The sequence below is a fragment of the Protopterus annectens genome, chromosome 3.part1, assembly GCF_019279795.1.
Source record: "Protopterus annectens isolate FY-2018-M chromosome 3.part1, PAN1.0, whole genome shotgun sequence".
In the NCBI taxonomy this organism is placed as follows: domain Eukaryota; kingdom Metazoa; phylum Chordata; order Ceratodontiformes; family Protopteridae; genus Protopterus; species Protopterus annectens.
Genome location: NC_056732.1, coordinates 206,991,019 through 207,006,043, shown reverse-complemented (window position 1 = coordinate 207,006,043; position 15,025 = coordinate 206,991,019). Strand labels below are relative to the sequence as shown.

General features: G+C 39.4%; 1 protein-coding gene across 1 annotated transcript in view; it reads left to right on the top strand.

Annotated features, from left to right (window-relative positions):
- Positions 1–15,025, top strand: part of TOPBP1 (DNA topoisomerase II binding protein 1) — a 1,495,804-nt gene that overhangs the window by 464,994 nt on the left and 1,015,785 nt on the right. The window contains exons 9-10 of the mRNA XM_044066718.1: positions 8,992–9,293; positions 9,748–9,921. Coding sequence (XP_043922653.1) covers positions 8,992–9,293; positions 9,748–9,921 — 476 coding nt within the window. The remainder of the gene's footprint in view (positions 1–8,991; positions 9,294–9,747; positions 9,922–15,025) is intronic.

Below are 15,025 nucleotides of genomic sequence, written 5' to 3'. Positions count from 1 at the left end.
GAGATTCTCATTATCAGTTCTCTGCATTGCCCTTTGGCTTATCTACTGCGCCCAGAGTATTCACAAAGGTTCTGGCTCCAGTGATAGCTTACTTCAGGCTACAAGGCCTTCAAATCTATCCTTATTTAGACGACTGCCTGATTCTGGCTCAAGAAAAGGAAGACCTTCTACAGCATCTGGAATATCTTATAGCAGTGCTAAGATGCCTAGGGTATTCTGTGAACGAAATAAAGTCCAGTCTAGTACCCTCTCGAGACATGTGCTTTCTGGGTGTGAGACTGAATACAGCAGCCCAGATGGCCTTTTAACCCCGGACAAACAAAAGAGTCTATCACTTTACTTCCATCAACTATCTCATCAGTCCGTGCTGACTGCAGAGACAGTCCTTCAAGCATTAGGGTTCATGGCATCTTGTATTCTGGTGCTTCCCAATGCCAAACTGCATATGAGGAAGTTACAATGGTATCTCAAAATGTATGGACACAGCACTGCCAGGATTTAGACACTGTCATTCAAATAATACCTTGCCTTCAAAGAGAATTTTTGGGCTCAGGAATGTCACCTAAACAAGGGACTCTCTGTGACCCGCCAGAGGCGAGTCAGATTTTACCGACAGATGCCTCAGACATTGCTTGGGGAGCTCATCTCAATGGAAAGTGGATACAAGACAAGTGGCCTGCCAGACTACAGCATCTACATACCAACATGAAGGAGATGTTAGCAGTCCAGTTGAGTTACTTCTTCCAGGACAGGTGGTGATTCTAACAGACAACACAACTGTCCTGTTAACACATTCTTATCCTCTATGCAGGCAAGCAATGATTTTATGGAAGACGGCTTCGCTTGCACCTCGCGCCCACGCTTGCACCTAACTCTTCAGGCAAGGTTTCTGCCAGGAGCACAGAACTCCTTAGCAGATGTGTTAAGCAGACAAATCATGGATCCCCACAAGTGGAAACTGGATCTTCATGTATTTCAGAAATTGACAGTGTCATGGGGAACTCCAGACATAGATCTGTTCGCTTCTCCACTAAACCACCAGCTGCCACAGTTTTGCACAAAGGGGTTTCATCACACAGCTTGGAAAGTGGATGCTCTGTCTTTCAGTTGGACAAACCTTCATGTGTATGCCTTTCCACCTCTGCCTCTTCTTCCAAAGGTACTGTTAAAGGTCAGACAGGACAGGCCAAGGATGATTTTGATAGCTCCAGATTGGCCTCGGCAACACTGGTACCCTCTACTACGGAGTCTGGTGCCTCCATGGCCTTAACCTTTGATTCCACATCTGTTATCCCAGCAGGACGGTCATCTGCTCAATGTCAAGCTTCACTTTCTTCATCTGACAGCCTGGCATATTCTGTGTTGAAACACAGCAGGTCTCAACTTCCTCAACAAGTTTTAAATGTGATTATGGAAGCTAGAAGACCTAGTACAAGGAAAGTGTACGCAGCAAAATGGAAGAGATTTTTATTTTGGAGTAAAGCAAAGAATTTGGAGATTTCTGAGCCTAATTTGAGTATGGCTCTTCAATATCTTACTGAGTTACTGGACAAGGGTCTGTCCTTCTCTTCCATTAAGATTCATGCTGCAGCAATCTCAGCTCACTATGATTGTGACCCACCATTATTTTCGCATCCTTTGTTCAAGCAGTTTCTTAGAGGGGCAAAATATAAGACCCCCCACGAGAGCTCCTACTCCTGCTTGGGATCTCAATTTTGTGTTGGAAAAACTTACTCTACAACCTTTTGAGCCGGCTACTGCTGAATTGAAATATTTGTCATGGAAGACTGCTTTTTGTTGGCTATTACTTCTGCAAGAAGGGTGTCTGAGTTGCAGGCCCTTATGGCAGTCGAGCCCTTTTGATTTTCCATAAGGATAGGTATCATACTAATCCTTCCTTTATGCCTAAGGTGGTTTCTAGTGTGGCTTTAAACCAAACTATTCATTTGCCTACTTTTATGCAGACCCCCAAAATAAAGGGGAAAAGATTTTGCATACTTTAGATGTACACAGGCAATTATTACTTAAGCAGGACTAAGGATTTTAGGCTCAGCAGTTGTTTGTTTCTTTTGCTTTGAGTTCGCAGGGCAAGCCTGTGTCAAAACAAACTATTTCTAGGTGGATTGGCTTTTGCATTGCATTTTGTTATTCCCATCATGGCAAGGAGGTTCCAGCTGGGATTAGGCCTCATTCCACTAGGGCTACTGCCACTTCAACAGCATTTCTACGTGGGGTGGCCACTAAGGATATTTTGGAAGCAGCTACTTGGAGTTCAGTGCATACTTTCTCTAAGCATTATCACCTTCCTATCTACTCTAAGTCTAGGGCTGGTTTTGCCACAGCTGTTTTGCAAGGCATGTTGTCAGCTCCTGCTTCTTTATGATTTGCCAGCCTCCCTTACCTCTGCTTTGGGATTCTACAAGGACTGCAGCAATGGAAAGCGAAGAACATAGTACAGTTTTGTACCTACCATAAATGTAGATGTTCGAGGATTCCATTGCTTCCCTCCTTCCCTCTGTGTTAGGGGTGGTTGTGTAGGTGAGTTTACCTGCTTATATTTTTATATATATTGTTCATGTTTTGGTGCGGATATTTTAGGCCTTGCCTTTTTAGGGTCTTCTGACATCTGGGTCAAGAAAGGACTGAGGCTGTGACGGTCATGCGCATTAGTACCCTCTGGTATTCGGGCCGACTGGATGCGGACTATACCCAATAGTAAGGACTGCAGCAATGGAATCCTCGAACATCTACATTTATGGTAGGTACAAAACTGTACTTTTTCCATCTCTCTCTTTCATTTCTACCCTATTTTAAACTCAATTGTCATTTTATTCCAGTCACCTAGCTGTCCTTTCTGAGTAACTTTTTGTCTTCTGTAATAACGCTCAAATAATTTCCACTATCCATTCCTTGAATTCCTCTCTTTTTAAGTAAAAAATTACTAGTGTCTCATTTTTACTTTATTATCCCACATATTTGTCATGTTGGTGCATGATCTGAAATAATTATTGGCTTTATGTTGATAAAGCATTTGATTAAATACACGTACTTCGTGAAATACAGTTTCTAACTAGTCTAGCCCAGTTATTGTAAGTTGGGAGAAAAATATGTAAATTATGAGCTCCTACTACTGAATTCATATCTTCCTTACCAAATTTTTTTTATATAATTTTTTTCAGATGTTGTGCTTCTAGGTCCCCATGAAAGTGTATTATTTCTCAAGCTCCAGAGTAACAGTTTTTGGTGGAATGTAAATATATGGCAGCATGATACTTATCTCTTGGCAGTGGCCTATTACTACCACAACTCAACCATTATTGTATTTTTCCTCCTTTGTCAGTATTGGAGCCCCCTCTAGCAATCGGTTTTATTACTTCCCTTTTCCTTTCCCTCTGATACTCTGACTCTCCACACTGAAATATTTTCTTTGTCAAATTCACATGTTAAGGTCGATCTGAATGCGTCTCTTGCAACATTGCTATTTGTACGAGAGCATGAGCTGGATACCAAATGTATAAAATTTATTAAGCGCTTTTGTCAAGTATTACAAAATGACTTCCTCAGAATCCTGTTTTGTAATAGTTGACGAAAGCGCTTAATAAATTTTATATATTTAGTATCCAGCTCGTGCTGTCATGGATTTTTGTTGCTTGATATTTTGTGGTTCGGTTCAACATTGCTATTTGTACTTTGCATTTCTTAATATAAAGCATTGCTCTCTGTTTTGGTCTGTATCTAAGGTTGTTTACATTCCATGATAATGTGGACAGAGTAGGCATTATGATAGAAAACAGTTTTTAAATATGCATTTCTAACTTTTGTTTTTCATGCACACACTAAAATTTGGCAGAATGGTCTTTTATATAGTTGCTACTTTTCATCTCCATTTATACCCATCAAAATTTTTGACTTTTTGGTTTAACAAAAATACTGAAAAATCTAAATGCATTTTCAAAACCCCTGTCCCCTTTTAACTTGTAGCAAACACACAAAACAATGTACATTTATCAACAAATGAAGTTTACTCCTCCAGGTATTAGCAGTTATCCCAAATTAATGGCTATACCCACAGATTTCATCTAATCTAGCAGTAAGATTACCCATGTTAAAGTGTGTTTTATACCCTGTATTGTCACTTAGATTGCTTTCTATCCTTTTCTTTGTTCCCCTCCCAAATGTGAAAAACAGTTGAATGCTTTCATTTAACATTAACTTTTAGCCCTAAGAAAACAGTGCACTGGCTACCTTTAAGTAAATAAACTGAGTTGTGCACTGCTTTATTAAATGCATTCAAGTGTTAAGGCTGCTACTACTTGCTACTCACTTAACACAGTTTGAATGTATTTTTCACTGACCAGCTTGCCATTGTATCTTTAAATGTTATATTTCTGTCAGTAACAAGTGCTTAGAACTCTTGGGATTAAGTTGCACTTGAAGATAGCTCCTATCTAAGGAAAATCAGTTAACTTTGCAGTTGCATTAAAGAATCTTTTGTAAATTTCACTGAGAACACAATGCATATACTTCCCCGGGCCAGCTCCCTTCACCTGCAAATATCCTGTTTCCCACTGAGAGCATTCCCTTATGAAAAAAAAAAAAATAATTTGCTTTGTTGATATAGGAAACTTACTATTTCCATGCTTTCATAATTTTTCTTTTCAAATTACATTTGCTTAAAAACTTTGGCTATAGTTTAAACCATGGACATTAATGTAGACATCCACCACTGTAAAACATGGGAATAATTATCATAATTCTGCATACGATATGATCGATTCACTTTCATACCCCACCATCCTGAGATCACAGTGTTTTATTAATGTGCTTTTGTCTAGTATTTATCTCGTGGCCTTGTATGCATATCTTACAAACTAAGAAAAAGTCATTGCTTACTTTAATATATTTAATGCATAAAACAATCACTGTTAAGGCTCCCTTGCCTCACATTTAAAATATCCATAACTCCACAGTGTGCAAAACTGCTTTACAATATAACATCAATTTACATCATGATTTCTTTTTACAAATAATAATAACAAATACTGTTATTTTTAGTAAATTCATCATTCCCTAATCATTAATGACAGAAAGTGGGTGCATGCCACCCACAAGCTTAAGAAAATTGACAAAATTTGTTTTTCACAGCCATTTTTTCTTGCAAAGCTATGTTTAACATCCATTGCTGCATCCAGAGAGATTGATAACTTTATAGTCTCCCATTTATTGACTAATTTCAGTACTGTTGATCTTCCTGATCACGCCCATTTCTCAACTAGTTTCTGGTTCATGTCCAAGGTATTCCTGATTCGACTAGTCCACTCTGATTTTTTTTTCTGTGTCTCAAGCATTTTCCTTTGATCTATGGAAAAAGTTTCACTGGTAATATTTCTCTCTTGGCTTTGGTTGTTAGAAGGATGAGAAGCAGAGTCGCCTTCTGATTAGTGGCTTATACTTTGGATAAACCTCGTCTCTATTCCCTCCTTCGCCTGGTCTGCATAAATATGTCTTTATGCTTTAGGAAAAAAATATCATGAAGACAGCTGAATATGGCAGCTTGAGTCACAAATCTACCTATTGACATTCCCTGATTGCCGGGATAAAATCCTTTCTCTTCTCTCTGGTGCATCTTGAGTAATCATTTTCCACAAGTCCTCTTTTGTGACCAGTTTTTGAACACTTTCTTTTCTGGACCAGTTTTGTCTGTAGCAGCTCTTTTTCTGCTGGTCTGATTGCATCTTTACTAATATAGGACTTGGCTGCTTTCTCATGGACAGATTTGGAGCATACACGCACTGTGCTATTTCAGTTTAAAAAAATCCTGCTGTGGAGCACCAGTTTTTTCTTATTTGTACTTTCATAAAATTAATGCAGCCTGTTCCTTCAAGTTTCTCTGGTACAACAGAAAATCCTCAGTTTTTCTCTGCAATCCGTGACTTCTAGGTCTACTATTTTTTGAAATTACTCTTTTGAGGAGTCTTACACTCAGCCAGCCTTTTTTGCAATTTTGTTAGTTCATCTGAATAGGCTTGTCAAAGCGTCTTCTATTTTTTTTTTCCATCTTTTTGATATTTGAGTGTATATTCAGGGCTTCATTTATTTTAGACACCACTGAATGCATTTGATTTATCTTTCCTATAAATTAATGGAAACAGCCTCCTGTACCAAAGCTGAAACTTGGAAGTGCTTTTTGCTGAACAGCTGCATGATTCTTCCCAGCCAGACGTAGTGTCATGACGGAAGGACGTGGAATGCAAATGAGTGATTCATGTAACATTTCCGGACAAGATGAAATCAGAAGGATAAACGGCCTAGTGGGCCTGCTCCAGGGTGGCGATAATCCACTGCTTGAATATAATGGGGAATTAGCCTCTGAAGGTATTGTACCTGAATTTGAGTATGGTAGACAAACTTTTCGTACACAATTGAATCGCTTAGAGAGTGAACTCTTTAAATTGAAGAGGCTGTAACATCAAAGGTACCATTTTGAAGCATGTCTCCATTTTAGAGTGGTACCGAGGGGCTTAAGGGTATTGAAAATGCCTACGTATGGCATGCAAAACCCAGAGCTTCTCACTAAATGGCAAAATCTAAATTTGGAAACCAGTTTTGGATACATGGGCTTGATGAATGAGTTTTTTAAACCAGAGGAAGAGAACTTGATTGTTGCCATAACTGAACAGCAGGAAGCATTATATACTTCATTTCCATCAGTAATTGCTGATAAAGCCATTGGAGGAGTTGTTGATAATGTATCAGTGTATGAGAGAAGGCTAGTTAGCCAAAAGAAGAAAAGACCTGCTAGAGATCTTTCAGACTTTAAACAAGGCCATATTTTTTCATGGCCCAGTGAAGATCGTAGGGCTGTCCAAGAAGTGCCACAAACTGATGCAAGCAGGACGCCATTTGGAAATGGCGCTGCAAGGCTTGGAACATCAACTGCTATTGAGGAGGGGATGAATATCCAATTGTCTGGGAATGATGTAAGAAATTCACCTGAATCTGTCGATGATATGGATGTACAAATACAATGTGGTCAGGGTAACAACGAGCATATAATGGGTAAGCCCCAGGATGTAGTTGGGTGAAGGAAAGAACAAATAAACCCAATACAGCAAAGATTTGCTAGACCACCTTTTCCCATTCGACAGAAGAGTGAGAGGTCCATGAGTCGATCGAGGAGTCATAGGCGAACCAAGAGGAAAGGCCAGATGGGAACAGTAGGTTACCCAACTATCAAGAAAATGTGGGAACCACACAATCGTTAGTCCTGAATATTTCTAACAGGACATTGACTGATATTGAGACTGGGGTATTGGGTATGGGTATGTCTTTTATTCCTGCACAAGCAGCGAGTATATCTGATTCCATTATTGACTTGAGAATGTTTGCAAGGAACATAATGCTGAAACTAATTTATGAAAATAGTGATGTGAACTCTAAACAATGTGATTTAAAAAAAATGGCTAACATGGTACTTACAAATCTTCCAATATTAGAAGCTTTCTGTAAAGTTTGCGAACAAGATTTATATAGGTTGTTTGATACCAAACCAACTGGCAAAAAGTTTTATAATATTAATAAGAATGAAGAGGAAGCACTTAATACATTAAGAAATGACACTTCTATAGTCATACGCTCAGCAGATAAGGCTGGTATGATAGTTGTCATGGACAGAAACTTTTAGTTTAGCTGTATTAATGATATGTTGGGGGATGAGAATGTATATGAGAGGGTAGACATCAAATGTACAGGAAATTTGATGAGAGATATGCACTATATGGTGAATGACTATATGTTACATTTTCAGATCACAATGGAGCTTGCACAATACCTCACAGTTGAATCAACTACCGTACCTGTGTTTCAGGGACAACCTAAGATGCATAAAAATTCTAGGATATCTCCATTTAGGCCTATAGCGGCTGGGCAAGGGTGTGTTACTGAACCCTTCTCTGTTTTTATTGAGAAACATGTTAGACCAGTTCTGGATAAATTGGAAACTGTGTTGAGGGATACTAAACATTTTTTACAGGATCTATACAGATTTGTGGAAAGGCATGACCAAATACGTGAATATATGTTAGTTACTATGGATGTGGTATCTTTGTTTACAACAATACCTAATATGGAAGGAGTAAAATATTTGCATAGATACCTAAATGATCAAAGTGAATATGGACATAAGTTAATAGATTTGTGATTTGTGGTGGAGCTGGCAACCCAGGATGGTATGCCTAGAATAAATCATACAAGTTACTAAAATAAACTTTCTTTTGACAGATATGACATTATGGTAAGTCCCAGAAATTCTCACTTTTGAAGCAGTCATCTTTAATGGAAGCCCCTGATGTAGTTGCAACAACTTTAGGTATCGAGTAAGGTAAAAACAAAACGCAAAAGTCCCATAGCAAATTCCTGTAAGACTAAGCCAGAAAGACCTAAGTAAGTAGATAGTGATCACAGTTAAGTCACAGTTCAGTTATTCACATGGTTTGACTACCATTTTTCTCCTACTCCTTTGCATCGGGGATCTCTGTGATGCAGCAACTTTAAGAATTGATTATATTAGAAGGTTTTAATTAGTTTTGTGCTCTGTTTGTGAGGTATGAAGGTACTTTGCCCTCTCTATGAGTTATTCCCCCCCGTTCGTCAGAGTACTATATTGTATTCATTGAAATGGTCATTACATGATTTGTAGGCAAATAAGTCAGAATTTAGAATTATTGTGGATTCTTCTTTCCGGCAATGATGATGCATTAGAAGGGTCCACACTTAGGCATATAGCATTAGCACATATCTGGCAGTCTGCATAAGAGCTGTAACTGTATGACGAAGCCCTGGTTTTGCACTTTGAAGTTCTAAAAGGCTGTTGTTTACCTCATTGCCAAGTTGATGTATCTTGAAATATTCTTTCTTTTAGTGCATTTTCTTTCGTTAAATATTTTACATATACTCTGGAAGTAAATTTATTTTTCTTCTGTAAAATTTCAGACAAGAATCAAAGCGTCATTATGAGTTTGTCACAGAAGACAGAACTTCCAAAGGTGAATATAGTTGCGCCATCTAATTCCACCACGCCAGGCCAAGCTCCAAGAAAGACTGCTGTGACTCCATTGGATATTAATCGGTTCCAGAGTAAAGCTTTCCGGTCTGTAATATATGAACAGACTGGAAGGAAGCCATCCTCTGAAACCCCTGGGAAGCAACTTCAGAAAGAGCCTTCTCTTCAGTTGGACACTCCATCGAAATTCCTTTGCAAAGACAAACTTTTCAAGCCGTCTTTTGATGTTAAGGTATATTTCAGCCAACTGTACTGCCATATTTACTTTTCTGATAAATACTGCCTGTGCTCATTTAAAGTGTTGTGTAGCTTGACTGTATTGTTCAGCCACTTTGTAGTGATTTTGCATCTTGAATCTGTTATTGCTGCATTTTTCATGACGTAAGCCTGCAAACCATAGAGGTATCTACAGTCATCAGCCTGTTCTTGGCTATTATTAAGTCCCCTCCCAACCCCCAACACCACCTGGGATAGGACTTTACTTTGCTGTTATTGGTATACACCTTAAATACCATTAAAATGTGTTTGGGTTTCTGAATTCCAATTGCCCTTTTATTTGAAATGTCATTTGTAATAATTAGAATTGCACAATCTTAATTTATGCTTTTTGTAGTGATGTATAGTAGCTTTTTGGTAAGCATGTACTGCTGCATTATAAGATTAATTGTAATGGTTTTGTTGAGCAGGATGCCTTGGCAGCTTTAGAAACTCCTGGAGGACCTGACCTGCGGAACCGCAATTTGAGTACCCCACTTTCAGAGGTCATTAGTCGCAATATGAAAGTAGCTCTGGCCAACAGTGCTCGGCATGCAGCTGCAATGACGGCCAGCCCTCCATTGAAATCTGATGAACCAGAAAAGGTATTTGTTCGTTCATTCTTTATTTATTTTCTTAAATTATGCTTTGTATTTTGTGAGTTGCTATTAAGTATAGAAAAGTTTCCTCAGCCAGCTTAAATAAAGCAGAAATATGGCTGATAATGGAGAGGTGTCATGAATAGGCAGTAAAATTGAAGATTATAGTTTATTAAAAAAGGTACAAAAAATGGAATGAACCATGAGATTTGAACTTATATAAGCTCTGTTTTTAGACTGTCCATATAAACATATTAAGTGTGCAGCTGCATTGTGTTTTGGGACCGATAACTAAAGAGTTCTTTCAGGCAAGTTGGCCTGGGCTTGAAGAAAATCAAAATTCCTGTTCCTAAGAAAAACTGCACCTTCTATATATCAGTTTAAAAAGCCAACATTTCTTATATTGCATTGATGATGCAAATGTGCAAGAAATATTGTGACAGTTTTAATATTTTTTTGACTCCATAAAGGAAGCCCAGCTTTTACAAGTCTGATCTGAAAGAGCTGTTAGATCATGGAGTCATTGCATAGATAGTACTCGTTTCTCTTCTGTGGCAGAATTGCTTGATTGACTTAGCCACTTCCAGATTAGCATTGATCATGCTTTTGCTCCCATGGTTATAGTTTTTGTTTTTAATTGTTTATTGATCAGTAATCCTAATTTGATGAAAAGTGGTGCTGAAAATCAGGAGTGAGAATATTGTTCTTTTAGAAGTTATCATTTCACCTTTTTTATTAGTAAAATTCTTTTGGAAATTAAAACTTTACTTGAATATTAGTAAGACTGGAATAACTACTTACAATGTTGCTTATTCCTCTGTTCCGATACTTAAAGAATTTTGCTTTGTATTCCCTCGAAATAAGGTGCACTGGGTATGCTGGTGCAGAGGAAAGGTGTCTATCTTCAGCTCATTCCTTGCTGGACAGTTTCCACATGGGAGCAAACAGGCAGGGGAAGCAGTTGCTCACTGTTCTGGAAAAGTTACATTCATATTGTCCTGCCACATCAGCAAGGACTCTTATTACAGCTTCTGTTTTATTTTCAAAAGACTCAGGCTGCATCAGGTCCATGCTAGAGCTAACTAGCCATTACACCTTTATTTTCAGTCTGTTCATGTAGTCACCCTTCAGGTACATGTTCAATTTCTGCCCAAAGAGATTGAGTTTGCCCTTTGGACTCCATGATGCTTTCCCGAACCTTAAGATAGAATAATAGTCGTAAAGATTTCTGCAGTTTTAAGTTGGGATCCTTCAATACCATTTTCAGCTTTTACTGTTTTGCCTAACAGTGGCTCCCAGGGTATTCACCAGCTAAGAGACAGTAACCTTACATCTTTTGCCTTTGCCTTATTCTCCTTTATGCTCCCCACACACACACACACACACACTGTCCAGAAATGGAGAGGTAGGATGAGTAACCAAGTATTTCTAGGTTGGAACTGCACATATGTAACCAAGTAAAGTTGTAAGTGTACTTTGGCATGATTCCTGAGAGAAATGTCCTATATATCCTGCAGTCAGAGCTCTACCTACTGATCTGAGGTTAGGGTTAGTACACACACCTTTTATTTTTCTTCAAAGGGTGCACCTTATTTCGAGGGGATACAAAGCAAAATTCTTGAAGTATCGGAACAGAGGAATAAACAACATTGTAAGTAGTTAGTCCAGTCGTACTAATATTCAAGTAAAGTTTTAATTTCCCTGTCTTCTTTCTTGGGTTGAAACCCAGTGGAAAGACGGCCATTCCTTGGAATTGCATGTCCAACTGGAATTTTTTTCTCTGGTGGGTTGTGTGTGTTTCTGCACTAACTGCCTTTGCTCCTGATAAGGAAAGATTTGTAGTTGATAAGCAGATTCTCTTTGGCTAGATTGCCATTTGCATTGTCTTTTGCCTTTGTGCACTCTATCATCCTCAGGTCATTTCCTTATGGATCATTTTCCCGGGGAGCTAATTGCTTCCAGAATGTGCCCATTGCAGGCATTTCTGCTGTGACTGCTCAGTGCTTACCTTCTTTAGACATTAGTCTGTATCTCTATGACCGTATCAGAGTTTTCTTTGCCGTGTGCTGCTGGATTCCATTATCTTATCACTTTGCTTTTGTCAGATGATTTCTCTGGCTCTTGTGTGCCTTTTGTTAGGGAACTGTGGATATTGTTTAGGATTTTTTTCTTGTCTGTATAATCTGTGAGAGAATTCTTCAGAGTAAGATAAAAACTGCTTGATTACTCACCGATGTGTACTTTCCCTGCCTGGCCCCCCTGCATTAAATGGTCCCTTCTTTTCTTCAAGCTCAACTGTCACGACAGGTCTCTCAAGTTTATAATTGCATGCCCTAATCTACCTTGTTTTTTCTTAAAAATGGTGGGATGTTGGATGACAAAACTTGGAAGCAAGAAACATAAGTACCCTCAGTTCACTGTAGGAATGATATAATGCATGTGGTGGGAGAGCTTGTTGAGCTTGATAGCCAAAGAACAACTAGTTTTCAGGAGACTTCCAGAAAGGGATGTCAACTGTATACCTTTTGCAGTGGTCTATCTAGATCATTATTTCATCTGTTTATCCATACTGTGGTGTTCTGATATTACTGGGCACAGACGTGCCTGAAAATGCAGTTTTTACTTAGCTCTCAAGTTGTTTTATCCAAGGCTGCAAAGTAAATATTTTTTTTGGGGGGGGGGGTGCCTCAACAACCAAAAATGTTTATGTACAGGGCATAGAAGATGAGCATATGAGAACCATATGTCCCTTTTGTTCACAACTGGGAATCCCGAACAGCCATTTTTTTCCCTGATGAGAGTCAGAAGTAGGTTGTGAGCCAGCTTGCCTGAATACCTTGAGACTTTAGTGAGTCAAGTACACAGGACAGCTTCCCCATTTGAGTCTCCAGCAGATTTGCCTTTGCTAAAAAAAAAAAAACTCCTTTTATACAAGAGGAAGTTATGCATTTGATTTCATAATAGTCCATTAACCCAAGACAGAGGAATATTCTTCTCTATCTAATTCATAGATGGCTTTTAGTGGCATAGTCTTATTGTATTATATTTGCATCACACAAGGGCATTAGCAGGTCTATAAAGCCCAAATGCTTATAGTATTTTTTTACAGTATATATGTCACATAAAGCCTTCAGTGTCTCAGAATGCTACATGACCCAATTCCAGATCAAAACTCAGGGTTTTGATCTTAAATGGAGGGGGTTGTAAGACCTGATCAACCTGTCCAATTGTAGGAAGAAGGTGGGATCAGTGTTGCTGACAGTTAAGCAGATAGCAGAATGTCAAGGTAGAATGCAGTCTTAAAAGAGCACAAAACAGTATTACTAGGGCCATAAGTAACCCTGTCATTGATAGTGTAGTACAGTGTCACCGTGTCCTGAAAAGTCTTCATGACTTTATTAGCTATCCTATAGCTGATCACTACATCTGCCCCTCCATATTCTTGCAGTGGAGCTCTTTCTTGAGAATAAAGGTTCTAACAGTTAGGGCAGATTTTATGAGAGGAGTAGTATTAGCATTGATTAATTTGCTTCTGAAACTCTGTAGCTAGTTTATCTGGCCACCTGTCTACTTTAATTCTGTGCACTGTAAATATATCCTTGCTTTTACAGCATCACATAACATTTTCCTTTTCTGGTTGGTTCCTGCTGCTGCTTTTTCTTTCGACTGCTTCTGTTAGGGGTCACCACAGTGGATAATCTGTTTCCATTTCTTCCCGTCCTCTGCATCTTGTTGTATCACACCCAACCACCTGCATGTCCTCTCACCACATCCGTAAACCTTATCTTAGGCCTTCCTCTTTTCCTCTTACCTAGCGGCTCCATCCTTAGCATCCTTCTCCCAATATAACCAGCATCCCCCCTCAGCACATGTCCAAACCAATGCAGTCTCACCTCTCTAGCTTGGTCTCCAAACCATCTAACCTGCGCTGATCCTCTAACATACTTATTTCTAATCCTGTCTGTCCTTGTCACACCCATTGCAAATCTTCTTTAACACTGCTGCCCTCAGCTCTGACTCCTGTCTTTTCGTCAGTGCCACCATCTCCAACCGATATGACATAGCTGGTCTCACTACCATCTTGTAGACCTTCCCATTTACGCTTACTGGTACCTGTCTGTCACACATCACTCCAACACTCTTCTCCACCCTGCTTGCACTCTCTTCTTCACCTCTCTTCCATACTCACCATTACTCTGAAATGTTGCTCCTAAGTATTTAAACTCATCCATATTTGCCAGCTCTATTCCCTGCATCCTCACCATTCCTCTGTCCTCCCCCTCATTCACACACACATATTCTGTATTAATCCTGCTGACCTTCATTTCTTTCCTCTCTAGAGCATATCTCCATCTCTCCAGGGTCTCCTTAACCTGTACCTTACTCTCACTACAAACACAATGTCATCCTCAAACATCATAGTCCAAGGGGACTTGTCTGATCTCTGATCTCGTCTGTCAACCTGTCCATCACCACTGCAAATAAGAAAGGGCTTAGAGCTGATCCTTGATGTAGTCCCACCTCCACCTTGAACGCATCCATCACTCCTACCACAGACCTCACCACTGTCGCACTGCCCTTGTACATATCCTGTACCACTCTTATGTACTGCTCTACCACTCCCGACTTCCTCATACAATACCATAGTTCCTCTCTAGGCACCCTGTCATATGCTTTCTCTAAGTCCATAAAGACACAATGCAACTCCTTCTGACCTGTATAATTCTCCATCAGCACCCTCAGAGCAAACATTGCATCTGTAGTGCTGTTTCCTGGCATGAAACCATACTGCTGCTCACTAATCATCACCTCCCTTCTCAACCTAGCTTGCATTACTTTCCCATGACTTCATGCTGTGGCTGATCAGTTTTATCCTTCTGTAGTTACTACAGCTCTGCACATCACCCTTATTCTTAAAAATCGGTACCAACACACTTCTCCATTCCTCAGGCATCCTGTCACTTTCCCAGATTTCAGTAAACAATCTGGCTAAAAACCCCACTGCCATTTCTCCTAAACACCTCCATGCTTCCACAGGTATGCCATCTGGACCAACAGCCTTTCCATTCTTCATCCTCTTCATAGCTGTCCTTACTTCCTCCTTGCTAAT